The 20,355-nt window shown below is 38.6% G+C and overlaps 1 protein-coding gene and 1 long non-coding RNA gene across 2 annotated transcripts; one reads left to right on the forward strand and one right to left on the reverse strand.

Annotated features, from left to right (window-relative positions):
- Window positions 1-1,145: 1,145 nt before the first annotated feature.
- Window positions 1,146-2,540, reverse strand: LOC148876504 (uncharacterized). The gene is made up of 2 exons (XR_016105957.1): window positions 2,274-2,540; window positions 1,146-2,192 (listed from the first exon to the last, which is right to left on the reverse strand). It is a non-coding gene; the product is annotated as an uncharacterized LOC148876504 (long non-coding RNA).
- Window positions 2,541-2,761: 221 nt separating this feature from the next.
- Window positions 2,762-3,688, forward strand: LOC148876505 (hydroxyproline-rich glycoprotein family protein). Its single transcript, XM_088967034.1, has 2 exons — window positions 2,762-3,059; window positions 3,210-3,688. Exons 1-2 carry the CDS (start codon window positions 2,826-2,828, stop codon window positions 3,351-3,353), a joined length of 378 nt encoding a protein of 125 aa, XP_088823160.1. The 5' UTR covers window positions 2,762-2,825; the 3' UTR covers window positions 3,354-3,688.
- Window positions 3,689-20,355: the final 16,667 nt, after the last annotated feature.

The raw sequence follows: 20,355 nt of genomic DNA on the forward strand, positions 1-20,355 counted from the left end.
TTTATTTATTTTAAGTAAATTTATTTAAAAAAACTGTAAACTAAAAAATTTTAGGATTTAAATCCTAAAGAAAAATCCATCTTCATTAAGAATAAAAAATGGATGACAACTTTTATCTCCAATGGGAATCAGGGATAAAGATTAATTTCAGAGTCGGAGTTAGAAATGGGAAATATGACCCCCGCCCTGAACCCGCCCTATTGCGATTCTTACCCATAGGTAGGGCTTTCAATGGACTCATGGACCGGGCCGGACTGGTATTAGTCTACAGCTAGGATAATAGGACCCTATGCATGGTACATGAAAGAGCTGTCTCTCTCCAATGAACAGTTTAGATATTATTTGTGGTAGCATGTTCAAAGAATATAAGAGAAAGGGTTGAATCATGAATTAATGCAGCTGCAAGTTGATGAGCTACTGATTGGATTATTGGCAATCTCTGGGCTAGCCCGTCTTGGGCTTGGACATATTTTTCTTTTTTTATCGAAAGAAAACAAGTTCAAGTTCAATGCTCTGCCAGCTATTCAGCAGCCATGGCCAACAGGCCAAGCTTTCGCAAGAGTTCTTGCTGGTCATGATGAGTAGTCCAAACTAGGTCGTATCTATTCTTAGGCCCCATAGGCCCCATATAAGCTAAGACCTAAGACTTGGAATAACATCCACCCGCCCCCCTAAGAGAAAATATCGACATATGGTTCAACTAAAGTTCCTTTGCACTGAAATCAATATCATGAAAGATCTTCAAAGGAGGCTAATAGGTGAGAATATGCTTGTTGATTATCTGGAGTCTGGAATGGACCCAAAGGTATAGCTGCTCGTTTAAAAACAGTCAGACTGCAACTTAAGTGTTTCAGAAATGGGTTGGATACAGTTTTTTTTTTTTTTTTTTTTTCTTTTTTTCTCTATAAATTGCAAATTTTAATGTTTTTATTTTGAAATTTCTGCGTATCTCTGAAGATGATGCCAAGGAATTGAGTGCAAATTCGTCATCCTCTTCTGGAGTGAGTTCTGGTAGTGAGTGAAGTTATATTAATGCATGGTTTCATGCTGAAGACATTGCCGAGCTGAAGAGATTCATTTGAAGTGACTCGATGGCGCTAGATGAGTCAGATATTGTTGGTTACAGTAAAAAGATGAGGCATCTGTTGACTAAAAGAAAGCCTTGGATAGAGATACTCAAGAGTCTAGATTAACAAAAAAAAATATTGTAAATATAAAATTGCCGCAAAGCACTAAGCACTAGCCGCTGTTAAAGGGGAAGGGACCCCAGATGATGGAGGAAGCTACGTGGAAAGCTTGGTTTTGTGAATTCAACAGGAAAAAGAAAAAGTAAAAAGGCACCTCGATCTTCAAGGATTTTCCTTCCCTGTTCCAGTTTTGGGGATTGGGCGTCTGAGGTTCATGGGGATAGAAAAGAACAAGGACATCCAGGAAACTACGTGGAAATAGCGCAGATATTGGGGAATGAATGGCTGTGGCTATGGCTATGGCCATTACTCCAATACAGCATTCATGGGAAGAAATGAAAACCATCTGTACTCACTACTGTACATGTGTGGTTGGTTAGGTCTTGGTGATAAGATTTGAGGCCAACCGAAAATGAAAGACAGAAATGAATGGACATCAAACCAATTACAAACAGGAAACAATTTTCAGATCTCTTCGGAGCAACTTGGTGTCATTAGGGCCGTCAAAATTGCTTAGCACTAGTGGCAAATTCTAAAAGAGAGGACGGTACTGAGTACAGAGTGTACCAGAGCTAGCGAAATTTTGGTGGAATTATCTCCATCTCCATGACGGTAGCAACTCCTTGACCCACTCTTGCCTGCCAGCCGCGCGAACCCACCTGACTTCTCGAGGTTCAGGTCGATACGCTTCAACCTAATTAATAAGCAAGGTGGTTGATGGATCATACTCTGTCTGTGTGTAGAGCTACACTCCCAACATTACCATGTGGCTTCGGTGGCAACTTTTGACTCGATCTAAACCAGTCCCAACCTGATTCCATCTGAAGGTAGAATTGGTTTGCTCTGTAACAGGGCTGTGAAGTTCAAAGCTTGACCCAGATCAAATTTAGGTTCAGTTCAGTTGGAACGATGGAGGATATTTTAGAAACCGACCCAGCGGCCAGTGGCCATGAGCCACATCTTAATGTTTACTTGTAAGCGATCTATCCATATCCATAATAAGAACTGCGATCAAAGTTAGCGTGAGGAATGGGGAAGAAGAAAGACTAGAGTAAATAAAGATTGAAAACAAGTTGGGATACTGACCAGTTTCATTAGCTTTATGCAAAGTATTTTTCAAATTCAAATTCCACACGAAATGGTTTCTATCAATTCTCTAGGGAATGGGAAGGGAGTGATCTGGGAGAAAAGGACTGGGCGGAGCCGTGACAGTGAAGGGTGGGCGGTGCGGACACCGCATTTTGGTGGCTCCGCTTGAAGGGCATCTGTCTGTCACAGCTCCCACTTTCTACTACACCACACCAACAATTTTACCCTTTCCACTCTACACAGTCTGTTTTTTTTCTTTCAATCAAAGTATCAAACACAAAACATTCATTTAATCATGTTCGTAGTGGCACCGTGCCGGTAGGACCCGCTACGCTGTCCCACTCCGTACAATGTCCTTGACAGGACTGAACCCACTTTACACGACTTTGCACCGAACAATCCTCCATAAATTCTCACCTCCACCATCCCCTCCTCCATACTTTCATTGACTCCTCCATCGAAGAAGACCACTCTTCTTCTTCTTCTTCTGTTTTGCTGCTGGTTGCTGGTCAGTGGTTACCCATATGAGAGAAGGAACGAGGCGGGGAAATGGAGAATCAAGCTTTGACGCCACCCCATCATGTGGATGCATCTCGGCCGTCCCTGGGCTTCCCTCTCGGTACAGCCCTCCTCTTGATCGTCATATTCTGCCTGAGTGGCGTCTTCTCCTGTTGCTACCACTGGGACAAGCTTCGATCCCTCCGTGGAGCTTTCTCGGAAGACACCACCGATCCCGATACAGACACCGCTCAATCACCTTCCAAATCTGGACCTCCTTTCATGGTATGCCAGAGTACTTTACTCACTCTTTCTCTCTCTCTAGTTAGGCAGGTATTTTGCATTTACCTGTTGGGTTTTGGATTTTTCAACTGTTAATGTGATATTTTTCTCCTTTTGCCACTTTTCCATGTTGGGGTTTCATATATTCGACAGAGTTCCGAACAGAAGCAAAATGAGAGCTTTCCAGTAGTAATGCCCGGCGATCAGATCCCAAAGTTTATAGCACTGCCTTGTCCGTGTGAGCCACCGCGAGAGGAGAAGATCGTGGTGGTTGTGGAGAAACCGCCTTCTATATAGCAGTACCTCAATGTTAACGCAACGCAGGCGCAGGGGAGGTCATCTCATTTCATAATAAGGTGTATCATGTAGGCTACGGAGATTCAATTTAATTAACTATGTAAATGAATGCATTCATCCTCGATCTGTTCCAACAAAAAACAAAAACTGGGTGTTCATCATCACTTCTACACCAATTAATTAAATTGATGTAGATTCCACCTTGTAAAACCATTGTTTCTAAACCAATTTGTTATTTGTATCCTACCTCAACGAGAGGGAAAATGTAAGTTCTTTTCTGATATCTGATTGTAAAATGGATTAGAAATTTAAATCTAGAATCAGTCCTTGTCTTCTTTCCCTTCTTCCTTTCTAATTTGTTTTTTGATTGATCTTTCGCCTAGAAACAGAGAGTAGAGCTGGCAGGTGGCTACTGATTAATAACCATACAAATCAAACCCATATCTCCGGCTATAATAGAAAGAAGATGGGTTCTTTTTATTCCAGGGAAATGGTATTTGCTATTGCTGGTAGAGCTGCACTGTTTGATCAAATAATGAAATCTTTCTGAATGATTTTTTCGGTAGATTCCAGAATGCTGGATTTGCCCACAGTACATGCAATGTATTCGGCAACAGATGAAGTTACGTTAATCCCAATCCAATGGGTTCTCACCAGCCCCCAGTGTGAAATTTCCTTTACTTACTATCTACCTTACCCACGTCAAAACAAATAGTGGCACTCACAGAGTTTTTGATGGGCACGGCACTAGAAGAATGGAAAGGAACTCAAAGGAGGAAGGGACGAGAAGAGTGAAGAACGCATACTGTTTTTTGAGTCCTTTTGCAGCTCGCAGGGGATTCAGAATTAATAGGCGCAGCAAGAATTCGTTCTTTTGATCTCACTGAGAGAGAGAGAGAGAGAGAGAGAGAGAGCATGGAAAAATGATGACATTGTTTCCCTACTGTTCTTGGTTGTGTGGTAATGTTTTTGTTTTCATAATCACCCTAGAAAAAAACTTGCAACATGTTATTTTAATTTGTCTTGATAATCAAAAACACAAAAACAAATTTGTTTTGTTCGAAAGAATTGATACATGTTTTTTAAAATCAAATTCATCAAAATAATGACTTCTAAAACAGAAACAAATATTATTATATTGGAGTAAAGATAATTCCCAGATGTAAATATGTTCTATAAACTAAAAACACAGAAATTCAAATTGTTTTCAAATCAGATGGTTATAATAAGAAAAACAATTCGCATTCACTTTGGAGAACACCCAATTTGTTTTCCATCTGTGTCTGTCACTCTCCTCTCTATGCATTCACTTATTGAAAATTCTTAAGCCTTTAATCCAGCTCGATGATGAAGTTGTAAATTATTTTTAGTGTTTTGTGGTATCAGTGTGAGGTAACTTCTTACCTACCAATTGAATGTTGGATTATCCTCAAGAATAAAAAGGCAATTGTCCAATATTGGCCCCAAATGTCATATCCTCCCTCGTACTTGTCACACTACTCTCTACTCTTGGGATTTTTATCATAACACCAAGCAACGAAACACCGAAATCTGAATTATATCCTTGGGGATGACAATGGAAGGAAGTGGGGCCCGTTTTTGCATGTCTTTGTCTCTGACCCCCGAACACATGTATCGCATCTTGTACCCATTGAGGTTTGAAATCCTAACCCTATCCCCGTTTCTATGACGAATGATGATGCACAAATTAAAATTTGCCCCAACCATTCTTATTATTATTTTTTTAAGAAAAGCATATTATCCATTGGAGAATTTTTGGAGTTAGACTCCAAATGGGATGGAAGAATACCACCCCTATCCAATCCACACCTCAAAGATTTGGGTTTCCCCAAAACCCACCTCGAACCCGATAAGCATAACTTCACAGGCTTTTACACCCACTGATGGTCGACTTAGAATCAAATCCTGCTGACAATACAGATAAGTTGTTCCCACAGACATTATGGCTGTGCATTGGAAATATCTCCCTTTTTCATTCACACAGGAACTACATTTTTGCTACAAGTGAAGATATGTACAATGGACTACAAAACCAATAAAAATGAAGAAGGTGGTGTATGGATGACCAGCGATATTCACTCTTAATTGGTTAGTAGCTCATTTTACACGCCTTAATTTGTTTGCAGCATCACAGGAATCATCCTCACAGGATCAGATTATAGGGCCCATCGAGTTCTGGGTCCCTCCCAAACCCAATTCCCAAATGGGTAATTTGGATATCATCATCATCAAAAGAAATAATGAACAGCTAGATACCATACTGTTTTGAATTGTATTTCCATCACTGGGGTGGCTTTCGTTTAATTGGAGCATCTCATCTGCTTTCAGAAAAAAAAAAAAAAAAAAAAAAGCCAAGGCATATGAGGCCCAAAAGCCGCAATCCACGCTTTATGGGTACCCTGGCCCAAGAACCAATCTTGAGTACTTTTCTTAGTATCATGGATTGGCGACGAGACGACGACGACTACACTTGAGCCTGCACATGTTGGTTAATAATCGTCACGCCCACATCATCGATCCCTATCCCTATCCTCTGTTTCAGGCATTAGGCCCCAGCCCACGAGCCAACCCATTCTGCGATCTGCCGGGTTGGAACAGCTTGCAATTTGAATGTGTTCTGAATCGAGACAACAAAATCAACCCAACAAATGGCCAAATGGGCATATTTTCTTACATCACCATACAATCAAAACAAGCAGAAAAAAAAAAACCCAGGATCCAGGTCCTGGTTTTCGTTTATGGTTGTTGTTCTCATGGAGACCCAAGTGCAAATATCGGCAAAACTTTCATCTCAATGCAACATTTTTTCCATTCTGCTCACCAACCAATACCTTCAATATTCCTCCTAGTTTCGCTCCAAGAAAATAAGCAACTAGTACTTAGTCAATTACATGATTCCCACCACCCCACCACTCCGTAAAGCATCTCTCTGTACTCCTATAGACTACGGTGTGCAGTAGTATCTTTGCACTTGATGTCCTAGAAGAAACAGTGACACAGCCAAGCACAATTGGCCTACCACCTAATTAATTTCGCTCTCAACAGACAACAGCACTGCTGCTCTGTGTTCCAAATCGTTTCTTTTAATTTGTATATTTCAGGAACTAGAGATGTATTATATGCAGCTAGAGCTGGGTCCTTTGAATTGATTTGTTGCGTCGTCACTTAGACTAAAATATTGGGTGGTTGAAAGTTTCTGTGAACATACAGTGCACAAGAAGAAGGAAGGCCAAGCCTTACGAGTGAGTACGAGGGCTTCCTACCGAATCACATGGCGCTTATAGTGTTGGCTGTGGGGCGCGGCTGGCTAATGACAACCAGACAAAGGTGCTTTTGAGAATGGGAGAGATGTAGTTGGATTCACAGTGGGCTTATCTCAATAGTTGAATGACGTAACGTCTTGTTTCTAGAAACAAAATTACTAGCTAGCTAGCTACTTCAATTTCATATATAATGACCAAGCTAGTTTTGAATACTAATCAATCCATAGGATTATTGGGTGGGTTAGCTAGCTAGAGCCATCTTCCTTCGATCACCAATGAGTTACTACCACTTGGGAAAAGCAGAAAAAGATCAATACCAAAAGAATATGATTGCTGGGATGAGCTCCAACATCTTCGAAAAAGTTGAGAAAAGAAAAGAAAATGAAACGGAATAGGAGAGATATAAGCTTTCTTTTGAGAATCAATAGGCACACAGGTTGTTGACATGTTCAAATAGTGTGATGATGAAAAATAAAAGGATGAAAGAGTGATAAGTACTAGTTCCGTGATGGGGGGGTTGTAGTGGAAATCCTAGTAAAAAGCTGAATGTTGGGTACGCGTACTAGACATGAAAACACTAGTGGAGTAGTATATTCTTTACTCCTTTTCTTTCTCGGTCTCATTGCGGTGGAAATGGAATGAAAGTGCCTCCTGTAACATCAATATTCAATACTATGAAATTGAAAAGAGTAAATTCCACTAACATAGAATAATAATGAACCTGTCTACCCTTTACACATTTATTATTGTTTAACGGAACGGGCTCTGATTTATGATTTTTTTTTTTTTTTTTTTTTTTTTGTTTCTAAGATGAAGAGTTAGTTACTCAATCATGGACTCATGGTGTGAAGAGGATACAAGGCCCCATCTATTCTGGTGTCATTTAATTAAGATTTAATTTTTTTATTAAGATAATGGACCAATGCCAAGCTGATGGGCCTATTTCTAGGGTTTAATTAATGTTAGAGAATAAAAACCTATTCATCGATCGATCTGATCAGAACAGTTCTTTAAGATGGTATAATGTTTCATAGTTGGTTGACTGATTCGAAAAGAAGCTTTATATAGTATACCAAATGCCACACAAGTTGATATTAATATGAACCCCTTTCCAGTGCAAATTAAATAAAAGAAACGAGGCAGCTAGATTACATTTCTGTTTCTAACAGAAAACATCCAGAGGGGTAGTACAGGCCCAAATTAAAGATTTTCTAGCTCGATATCACATTAGCGTCCCATATGTATATCTCAGCGTAAATTGGGAATATCTCCCATACTTGTCACTAGCAAATGTTTTCAATACACGGTTGGGATGTGTTGTGCCCCACATATGTGAATTCTTCTAGCTTACAACTCTCAATTAAAGGAAAATATAAACAGATCCAGGATCATGCCTAAAATATGTTTGAAGAACTGGGTAAAAGGAAATCTACTGTCCAACAAATTTAAATATGTGCAAATGATATTTTGGATGGACCAGGGCCTCAATCACTTCTTATTTATGCATTGAATGATGGTCCTAATGTCACCTTCCAATGGTAATGAAGAATTAACCACAGACAAGGCTTCCATGGTCGCACAAGTTACAGCACAAACCTATAGGCTCAGTTCGGAAAGAGTACAAATGCAAATATGTACAGCGTAAAAACGTACAAAATAATACAAAATATAAGATTTTGCACTCTACATATTTGCATTTATATTCCTTCCAAACTCAGCCATAGTGTTTCTTGCACCTAGCTGATTGAGGCTTCACTATCTCCTTTGACTGCTGCATCAGAATTGACTATTTAGCCACACAAAAGAGGTTTCCATTTGACGCACAAAGAAGATTTTTCAGAGATTAAGGACACATTTGAATTGCAGTTGGAAGCTGAATTCCTTTGAAATTGGATTCAGAATGGTATATTTCTATAGTCTGTTTCGTTCATACAAGAATTGGAATGGAAATTAGAATAAACTGAAATAGGATTTCATTCTCAATAAAGGCGGAGGGAATAACCATTCACTCAATTAGAGGAATGACATTTCAACAGAAATGCAAATGAGATTATGATTCTACTCAACCAAACAGTTGGGTCATTCTGATTTGGACTCCAGACCCATATTCCCATTAACCAAATGGGTCATAGCAGCAGTACATATTGGTGATCACTCCTAACTTTCTTCAAAACAAGAGCTGGGCAAGGATTGGTGTAATTTGAAATTACTATACTTCTTATAAGTCATAACTCAAATATTCTAAGCTCAGCCTTGAGTGACAAATGGGCAAGACATGAATAACATGGCAATGCCCTAGGAATAATAGAGCGTTTCAGAGATACATCCCCCTTCTTGTGGGAAGTCTCTGAGCTGATTTCAGGCTTCATCTAATTAACCCAATATCCCGCCGGTTAATTAATTTGGTTCCAAAGCAATCCACATTGATGAAATGGATGCCATCTCCATATTTATTGTTTGGAGCACATTTAAGCATTGTTTATTGAAGAAGGAATTTCTATGATGCATGACTACTATTTTATAGTATTATTCCTTCCTAACTTCTTACGCTCATGGATCTCTTTATTTCCTTGTGGACCATACCCCACATACTCCAAGGACAAGAGAAAACCGTAATACGGAATGTTAAATCTAGATGGGATTTTTCCGAAATCAATACCTAGTTTCAAATATGTCATAATACTGAGAAGGAAAGTTAATTTGTGCCTGTGTAATCAATGGATGAACATATCTCTGCGTATCTTTCTCTCTCTCTTTCTGTGTACCGACATTGGATGATGCTGTGATCTTTGGTTCTTTGCTTGTTGGCCTAATTTTTAGTTTTCCCCATGCTTTTCCCTACTTTTCAGTATTCTCTCCATTTGTCCATTTCGTATAGAATATAGATAGATAGTAAAAAATGTAGGAAGAAGACAAATGATGCTTTAGGTAACCATCGGAAAGAAATGAATAGAAACCTCTTACTTTTTCCAAGTTACGTAGTGCATCTCCTTTTCAACTAATTTCAAACAAAACAACCTTGCTAAACCACTTTCCGTTATAATTAACATTGGTTCATAGTAACATTCATCCAAACAGCTAGACCACATCCTGATTTCCATTCTAGAGTGTAAAACATTCAATCATATTCAATGTGTTAAACAATCCAAGTGCTGTTTGCTTGAACTTGGACCTTCAGCATCTGGGAATCCCCCCCTTTCTTTTTGACAAATCTCTGGATCCTAGCTACCAACTTTTATGACGGAGACGTCCTTCATTGTTGCAATAAGGGTATCATCTGCTTTATTAATCGAATGTGCAAGATAGCTCAATTGGTGGCTTCTGGGCACATAGCTAAGCTTCAAATTGGGCGGAGAGGGATGGATTTTTAGAATCATTCCAGACCCAACCATAAGACATTGCCCCAGCCCAGCCTAAGGCCACCGCAATCTTTCATTCCTCACCCCAACTAGTTAAAAATTGGGGGTGGAACAAAGAAATTGATCGAGAGCTGGAGGTAGAAAATCACGTTAGCTTATGAGCTGGAGGACTCTTTTAAGACGAGATTTTGAATATGACATGTGTAGCAGTTCAGTACTAATGTATCTTGTGAGTGAATTCTACTCAATGAATATGAAATCTATCTGAAGTGGAATGGGGTATCTAGTGGGGCATCCATTTGCTACAATTTCAATCATAAAGATGTACAAGGATTATGTTCAACTTTTCAGGTCCAAGATGAAGCCAAAAAATCCAAGCCCACTCTGTGCAGAAGGTCTGCCCAAGTTACACTCTTAAATAGGGGTGGCAATTTAGCAGGCCAACGATATAGAGCGGATCTCCTACCCACATGACATTATAGCTGTACATCGGAAACATTTATTTATGAATGGTAACATGTAAATACAAAAGATATTCTCATATAGGGGGTATCTTTTTTTTTGGATTTTGAGAGGGAGGCAAGTTGGTCAATGGAATTTTGGTTCCCATTGACCAAGAATTCCATGTCCTTTTATCAGATTAATGTGGGGATCAGGGAAAGTTTATCTTCCTGGGTATCACTTACCGTATCACTTACCCGGGTAAGTGATACCCATCTCATAGGTGGGTAAATAACTTTCTCACATGGAGAGAAAGTTTCCAACAAATTGAATGGGACAAAAATGCCATTTTTAATAATGGATTTTTATGGCTAGAATTGTCATTTCCTTTTTTTACTTGAAAAATAAAAAAACATGGGTAAACACACTTACCTGAGTAAATGTTTCCCAACTTACCAAGGTAATTGCATTTACCCAGATAAATAATTTATCGAAAAACGAACGAGACCATAGTGTGACATGAGTAGGTGTGGTAGGAGAACCGAACACCCAAGGATATACCCAAAAACTTGGTAAGTAGGTATGAGAGGTATGAAAATGATCAGAGAGAGAGAGAGATAGAGAGAGAAGGTATGACTTATGAGGTGGCCACTGGGCATCACTCCCATGATAGAGGCGCAGGATCAAACCTTTAGAACTATAGGCCCTTCGTGGTATGAGTGACTAAGGGTGTCAATTGGACCAGGATTTGTCCAATCCAATCCAATATGATTCTATTACAGATGGGCCAGGTCCAATCTAATCCAATAAACTCTTTGGACTATTAAGTTTGAATTGGTCCAATTCAATGTCTTATTGATATGTCCAATCCTTCCAAACTAATTTTTATTTAAACAGATTCAACCCAAAACTGGTCCATTGACACCCCTCGGTATGCCGATGGACCACGGATCCACCCTGTTTTGTCTCCTGTGTCACTACTATCTGGCTAACCTAGCAACCTGATCGTTTAGAGACTCAAAACCATAAGGTAACCGGACTAACTTAGTAGTGTGACTACTTAGAGACCGAGACCAAAACCATAAGCTATAAGAGGTATTTGGCTCACTTAGGCCTAACATATTGGGCCCGGGCTGGATCCAAGACAGTCCAGCCGGTAGGCCTGAAAACCAGCTTAATTTATGGACTAAAAAAATTACTTATTTGTATAATTATATACATCTTCCAGAGGCAAAATTGCTTTGCAGACTTTTTTCTTACGGTTCCTGGAATGATTGAAAAAGAAAATAATTTTTTATCTGAAGCAACTTTTTTATGTGATGTGATGCCTTAAATTAATTCGGAATCTTCATTTGTACTTTTCTTTGCCATAGTACTTTTCTTAACACAAGCCCATCTCAGCCTCAGCCTCGAAATGCTATGTTTAATTCCACTATTAAAATTACTACGTTTCTTTACTCAGTATACTTCAATTTACACTTTATATAATATAATAACTATTTCTAATATGTAAGTGATCAACCAACAATCAGTTTAGGACTTGATGGGCTCGATTTTTGCAATTTGGGCGGGCTCAATCCGAGGTCTAACCCACAAATTTACTGGGCTTACATGTTTTATCTTCAAATTGGACCTGAGCCCAAAAGTTTTGAGCATATTTATTTTTCTGGCTATGCCCGGGTCTAGCACTTACGTAATCCAAATCTGGTCCAATCTTATCCCAATCCAATTAAATATATACTTATATATATATATATATATTATATTCACATGAATACATATATCATATACATTTACTGGTCTAATTGACCAATCTGAGCCCATACCAGGGGCCCAAGCTCAGTCAAAGTGTATCAAATTTTAATGCAAACTATACTCTGATTTAACAAATCAATCTTGACTTCGGGCTCGGGCCTGAAGCCCAATTCTTAGGGTTGTGCTTGGAGTGAGCTTAAACCCATCTCAGCCCAATTCTAATAGTAGGAAATGTAAAAACTCTTACAACCTTAGGAATCTGTCTACCAGAATGAAGCAATCTGTCTGGTTTATACTGGTACTACTACCCAATAAACGTAAAATCACTCCTGAATGCATACTGAGAAGCCCCAGACTCTCTTCTGAAGTGTTGCAATGGATCATGCCAAACAGTTCTCTTGAATCCACTGATTCTGAAGCATGTTATCAACGTTTCCTTTGTTGAGAAGTACAGTTTCATTGCAAGGGGGAGCCCATATATGCTTTTCTGCAAAACACATTATTACTCCACGAGAGAGAAGTAGAAGACAAAAAAGGATTGTCATATAAAGAAATTCATCATGCTTAAAGTGGTCAGGAATATTCTTCCGATGCAGGTAAATGATGGTATGAGCAATAATGACTATGAGACTATGTTGATGAAGATGATGATGAGTTTGATGAAGATGACGAAGGGATGATGAGCTTTAACTAACTTTTGTTGTTTTTATCCATCAAGGAACCTTTTTAAAGTGTTTTTTGAGTGAAATAATCTCCGGTCTCTCAATAGAAGTGTTTTTGGGTAGAACTCATTCATGGTTTAATCATCCCTTTTCTGCTTGTACCTACTGGTGCCAATGGACTGGTTTTGGGTTGGAATACATCCATATCAAAATCAGTTTGGGCGGATTGAATAGACTAATGAGACATACTGAATCAATTTGGTTTGGATTGGATCTGGTCCATCTGTAATGAATTTATATTAGATCAGGTGGATTGAACCAATATTTGATCCATTAATAAAAAATGATAATACAGGTGTCAATGGACCAGTTTTGGGTTAGAAACAATCTAAATTGAAACCAATTTTTAACATATTAGAAAGTCCAAACATTTAATTAGACTGGTCCAAAATGGTATAGAATATTCTTCGGATTGGATTAGACCTGGTTCATCTATAATGGACCCATATTGCACAGGATCGGATTGGACCAAATCCAATCCAATTGACACCCCTACTAGTACCTGAGATTTTGATCAAAGTCATTAGTCTTACAATTCTTGCTTATGGCGAATCAATTACTTCACTAAAGTTTAAAAATGTAAGGCTTTTTGCAGTTTTGATTCTATATGAAGTGAAAGAAGTAAGATACAAAAGAATATAATAACATTTTAACATTTGGGTTCACAGTTTGTCCTCACTTTGTCCTTTTAACTTTATATGGGCTGACAAGCATGAGAACCGGGGGTTTAAGTCTAAGAACAGTCACTTTGTTGGAAAGAATGCCAAAGGTTAGGTCAGTATCCAATACACCCTTTCCAATACCCCAGATAGCTGGGAGCTTGGGACCAAGTCTGAGACTGTATTTGGCATTTTTTTATTTTAAGGACTTGTCTTCTTTTTACTGTTAAAATGTTCTTATAAATATTGAGTTTTTAACCAAGGTTCAAAGTATCGATACAGGCTGATACACCGGTAGAACATATCGGCCTGTATTGATGCTTTTTTTTTATGTTTTATTTATTTTTTTTAAACCAGTTCAGAGGGGTCAGTTTAAGTCCCGGCTATCTTCTGAACCATGGTCTGACCTGATACAACCCTTGTAGTGGCATATCAGGAAGCCATTGGCACGATACATATCGGCCGACACAGGCCGATACGTGTCGATACTTTGAACCTTGTTTTTAACTGCAAAAGGGAGATAAGTTCTTCCAAATGCAGCCTCAAAATAATCACTTTGTGCAAAAGAATGCCAAAGGTCTGTAATTGTGCAAAACATTGGGCAATGACCTTTTATCTTCTGGATTTTAGTAATGGATTACTTTTCTATTCAAGTCATTACTTATTGGGGAAAGATATTTAATTTGGGGCAAATGGTACATAATCCCCTCCAAGATAAAGCTTACCCGATATAGCCAGAAACGAGACCGACTACAGTCAGTGCAAGTTCATGCTCAGTCAGGGCAAAGCACATTCGGGCAAAGCACTGACCGAAACAGAACTGACCGAACGGTCATTGCACTGACCGTTCCAAGATAAAAACTGTTCGAACGGTCATTGCACTGACCGAAACAGAACTCCTAGACAATTCCCTTCCGAGTTCAGCTTCAGTCAGGGCAAAGCACATTCGGGCAGTTTTTACTGCCTTACATTGAGAATATCTCCCTACTTGTATGCTTTATTTCATGGAGATATGATATATCCAATGCAAGGTTACAAAAAGACTGTTAGAATGGTGTGGGCACAGATTTGCCCTGATAGAAGCCGATCTTCTCCCTTCTATACCGCTGGGATATGCTACCCACAAATGCTACCTACACCTACCCACAAGATTCTGCAGCTGCACACTCGAAACATCTCCAATACTTAGAATGCTGTCATTCATGGGGAGATGTTCCCAATATGCAGTTGTATTGTCTTGTGGCTAGCAAGACAATAGATTTTTTTTTTTTCTTTTAAAAAAAAAAAATCTAGTCTTCTAAACTAGGGGTGTCAATTGAACCGGATTTGGTCAAATCAGATTGGGTCCAATATGAATTCATTACAGATGGACCTGGTTCAGTCCAATCCGACGAATACTTTGAATCATTTTGGACTGGTCCAATTTAATGTTTGGACCATCTAGTCTGATCAAATTGGTTTTAATTTAGATTGATTCCAACACAAATCTGGTCCATTGTTATTTGTCTGTTTTATCTTCTATCAATGGACTGGATATCATTGGTTCAATCCAACCCAGTCTAATGTAAATCCATTCTACATGGACCAGGTCCAATTCAATCGTCTAATAAATATTTTGGATCATTAAGTCAGGACTGGTCCAATTCAATATGTCTTATTGGTCTGCTCAATTTGTCCAAATTGAATTTGATTCCAATCCAAAACTGATTTATTGACACCCATGCTTTAAGCCTACCAAAGAATGTGAATTTGATAAGTTACTTAACTGTAACATCACTTCCTTTCTATATGAAGTAGGCTTTACTTGAATGTGCAACATTTTTTTTTTGGTATTTGGTGCTATGCACCATTAATAATAAGTTCCCCCTGACGCTGATTTGATTCCACGTCAACGCTGGAATAAACCTAGCAACACACCAACGAGCAACCCCTGTAAATTGAAAAATTACCTACATGTGGCATCACCCCTTGTTTTATGAAGTAAGCTTTGCCATGTACTACTGCTGTGCTTTGCCTTGGGACTCTTAATTTGTTGAGAAAAAAATAGGGTAAACCGTTGAAACTAGACCTGTTCATGGGCCGGGTAGCCTGATGGGCCAGCCCGGCCCGACCCGACCCCCGAACGGGCTTGAAAATACTTATAGGCCCGCGAACTTAAATTCGGGCAAAAAATCCCGACCCGCAATAAATTCGAGCCAGGCTCGGGTTTTGTCAAAATAGCCCGGCCCGGCCCGACCTAATATTAAACTTAAAAGCAATTATGTAATTATGTTCATTTGAATAAATTTTTTGATTTAAGGATGTAAAATTATGTTTTAAAAAATAAAAGAAAGGGAAAAATACCATATTGTAGGCCCATTGTTCATTTAAATAGAAAAAAAAAATACTATCTGAATTTTTAATTCTAATTTGAATAGGAAAAATTGTTTTTTTTTTTCAATTAGGTCGGGCTTCGGGCTTTTTACCAGGGCCAGGCTCGGCCCAAGTTATAGGCCTGTTGGTTAGGCCGGGCTTGGGCTCGGGCCTAGTATATTTTCATAAGTGACAAGTGAAAGCCCGGCCCGGCCCGGCCCATGAACAAGTCTAGTTGAAACCTCCCCTGAAGTTTATGATTATTTATGAAGCTTCCCCTAAAGTTTGATAATTGCAATCACCTCCCGTGAGTTTTTTTTTTTTACATAATTGCAAGTAAACCCTCTCTAATAGAATTTTCTAAAAAAATGCATGAAAATATCCAAAATGCCCATGCAATTATTGTTAACAAAAATGTTTGTTTTTCAAATTTTCTCTTCATATGAATCACTACTCCAAACCCTTCCATTCTCTTTTTCTAAATTTATTTATTTTCCAAATTTGCCCTTTGTATCAATCATTCAAAGGTAAAGATACAACTTTAAATTCTCTTTATTTTTGTTGTCTATAAATTTTATATTATTTTGTTTTTCTTATAGAAAACTAGCCTCTATAATAACTGTATGAGTATTTTGGACATTTTCATGCCTTTTTTCAGACTATTCTACTAGAGGGGGTTTACTTGCAACTATATTAAAAAATTCAAGGGAGGTTTCAGTAATTTACCCAAGAAATTATCACTTTTTGGTGGATTATACCGATGCCTAAACTTAGGATGTTATTATCAACAAAACTCACATATATCCTTCATAACTATCATAGTATGTGGGGAATGGGCAAAAAATAGAGGGCATCACCCCAGATAGAAATTGAAGAAAAGGTTTCATAATGGCACTTAGGTTGCTTTTTTTTTTTGAAAAACCATCTAACTATACCCTCATCTCTGAACAAATGATGCTAATTAATCCAAGAGAACCTCTTAAAATCCAAATTATCCATCAAGTGGACAGAGAATTGCATTGAAACATGCTTTGGTCTTAATGTGCTGCCATGTGCAAAATTTTTGTGTATGTATCTCTTAATTATCTAAGTAACTTATCTATTAAATGTATGTGCTACAGGACCCCTCGTTACTTGCCAAGATGTACTATGAGGACCAGAATCATCTTTTGTAGATATAGTGACGGGGTGTGCTAGACAATAAAGAACCTAGTTAGGAACCCCTGTGTATCAAAGTTTGTTTGATCAACTGGTCTAGTATTCAGTCTCTATGGCCCCCATTATAGTTAATTGAAAATCAGTATAAGGTATGGATGGGCATTTGCTTTTCACCCTTCAAGACTGGTGGCCTTCCATGTGAGAGTGTATTGGACAATAAAGGGGCCTTAGCTATAGCTTAATTTTTTAGGTTAAATGGTTCTTTGAGATGATATGTATGACAATGCCAGTTTGACTCTGTTGCCTAGTATTTGATCCTGTTGTTCCTATTATAATTAATTAAATTTCAACACAAGGTATGGATGAATCTACCCTTTTCCGTGCTTAAAACTAATGGCCTTTCACGTCAGGACAATAAAAGAGCATTATCACCTAACAGCTTAAACTTTTAGATTGAATGGTTATCGGAGAAAGGTGTATTGGTGATGTTGAGGTTGGGAAATCAAATTTATAATTGCCGTAAAACTAGACATTTTTTCTGCTCCAAAAGAGTTATTTCACAGATCTGATCTCAAATCCAGTGTTGCAGCTAAAGATGATGAAATTTCTTCTTGCATTAATCAACCAAAGATCTTGACTTAGTTGCAAGCAGAGATCTTCTGTCCTAAAGTAAAAAAAAAAATGTCATCTATCTTTTATTTTTTATTAATATCCAAAACCTTTTAATGGAGTTCTTTTGATGAACTGGGTTTTTGGTATAAACAATAATAGTCCCTGAGCCTAGTTACTTTTTAGAGCATTTTCTAGTTATTCGTGGATCATGGTCAACTGTAAAATCTTGAATGCAAATCTGGAGTTGTTGTATCTTCTTTCTTCATAAGCAAAGTATGACTGATGCTGAACAAAGTGATTCTTGATTCCAGTCCCTGGTCAGACCGACTGAGCCAATGATCAGGGACTCACGAGGAATGGCCTATTGGTGATTCTGTTTCTGGGGTTCATTAATTAGTGTAGAGTTGCAATGAGATTCTGATTCTTATGAAGAGGTCTGGGAGGATAAAGTGTAGTTCCATTTTAACAGGGAAAAAGCAAGCTTAATATAGACACACACAGGACCTGTAATACAGGTAGTGTCCTATGACTTGCCATATGTCCTGCAATGTAATGACTGGGCCTACCTTGAGGATTGTTTGGAATAAAAATCAGCTTAGAAATCCGATCCGAGATAAATGTGTTGTTGCAGCAAAGTGCAAAATTTTCAATGAAAATTCTCCCATTTCTTTTTTTTGGTATTCTAGAAACAGTAGCTTTTTCACTATGGATATCATCCTATCTACTCACTTTTGATTTTCAATGAAAATTCTCCCATTTCTTTTTTAATTTATAAATATGACACATTCGTTACGTATGGTATCATATTGGAGTTCGGCTTCAGGGCAAAGTCTGTTCGAGCAGCCTTACATTGAGAATTCTTTCGTACTTATTTGTTTTATTTTATGGGAAGATATTTTTAATACAAAATTGCTAAAGGCGATTGGAACGGTGTAGGCACAGGCTTGCCCTGCTCATCATATTGTTGTTTTCTTTGGAATTTCCCAAAATAACCATTCCTGGTGGTGAAAAATAAGTAAATAATTAACCACTAGGGTGTACCCGCTTTTTAAAATGGAATGTTCTCAAATCACTCTCTATTCTTAATTGTAATTGTAGTTAGGGGTGCCACTTGGACAGACCCACCCTGAGCCCGAATTGATCTATTCTGAAATTTTAAATGAGTTGAGTTTGGATTTTTGGTGTTCTGGTTGGGCTTAGGCCTAAGAATTTGGGAATTTTTTACTTTTTGGGTTGGGCCCAGGCCTAACCCTTAGGTGGTTCAAACTCGGCTTGAGCTTAGCCCAATGTTATCTCAATCTGAGTTTGGCCTGACTATACATATTCATACATACATACATACATACATACATACATATATAACTACTAGTAATTAAGCACGTGTTGTATGTAAAAATTTTTCTTTACATTTTATAATTTAAAATGTAAATCCGGTTGTTAGAGTTTTATCGGTTTTTGGGTCATCCTACAACCTAATTTTCAATGTATAAATGGCTTTAATTATAATTTTTCCTTTAAAATATATTTCATGTACATTATATAAATAATTTTTACTTATTACACTTAATTTTTGTTTGTCCAAGTATCATTTGACTCGAACCACTAACTACCACCTAAAAAGAAAAATTGTTTGATTTCTAGGTAGACATTAAATTTTCTATTACATTTTATCATTGATAAAATTATTTCTTATGCATAATACTTATTTTGTTCAATATAATGAATGCATAATATTAGAGATGTACCCAATATTTTATTTTATTTATAAATATATAACATTAGATATGCGCCAAAATATTTCCTTATTTTTATTTTTGTGATTCTTTGTGATGAAGGAAGTTTTGGCCCGACCTCGTAATCACTAAACACGTGGCAAAGACAACAGCTCGGCACAACAACACGCCTAACGCGCGAGCTCCGAAAAGAGGTACCAGCGGTCCGAACTCCCTACAAGGAGTCCGAACTCCCCGCAAGGAGCCCGAGCTCTCCCTTAGGCCCTGAGCCTTACAAACACAAAGGGCAATAACCCGAACTAGCCTGCCCCATGGCAGTTCGGGACACGCCTCTATCCGAACTCAAGACTTCACCTCGCTCACCACTCCAACACTTCGCCTCCAGGACGCCGAAATGAACAACCGTACCATGCCTGACATCGAGGAAGTCCATATCCAAGGGCGGCACACCTGACTAACTCAGGATCTGACACTTGACAACCGCACTTCAACGGCCACCTGCCACCGCCATCTCTAGTTACAGAGACGGCTCCGACAAAGAGAGCAGTGGCGGTTCTGCCCCAGCAGAGGCAATGACACCCGAACTGGCAGGAGCGCAGAGGTAATCATACCCGACCTGACAGAAGCCTAGGAGTGAGTGCGCGAAGTGGTTATAAAAGGCTCCCTACCCCCTAAGAATAAGGTATGTGAACTTTGCGCCATCTGGTTTTATCTTTCCTTTGAGAGAATACTAACTTGAGCTTCAGAGCAATCTCACCGGGTTCCCCCGGAGATTCCTCATCTTCCCCATTTCAGGCTCCCTGTAGCTCCAGCCAGAGGCAAGGTTGTTGACAGCTAGGACCGCCCGGATTGCGCACCATCAATTGGCGCCGTCTGTGGGAAACGCTTCTAAAAGCCTCCCTCTAAAACTCTCACAACCACCTTTTT

This window comes from Nelumbo lutea, chromosome 1, assembly GCF_056320005.1.
Source record: "Nelumbo lutea isolate HS-2025 chromosome 1, American lotus-T2T, whole genome shotgun sequence".
NCBI lineage: Eukaryota > Viridiplantae > Streptophyta > Magnoliopsida > Proteales > Nelumbonaceae > Nelumbo > Nelumbo lutea.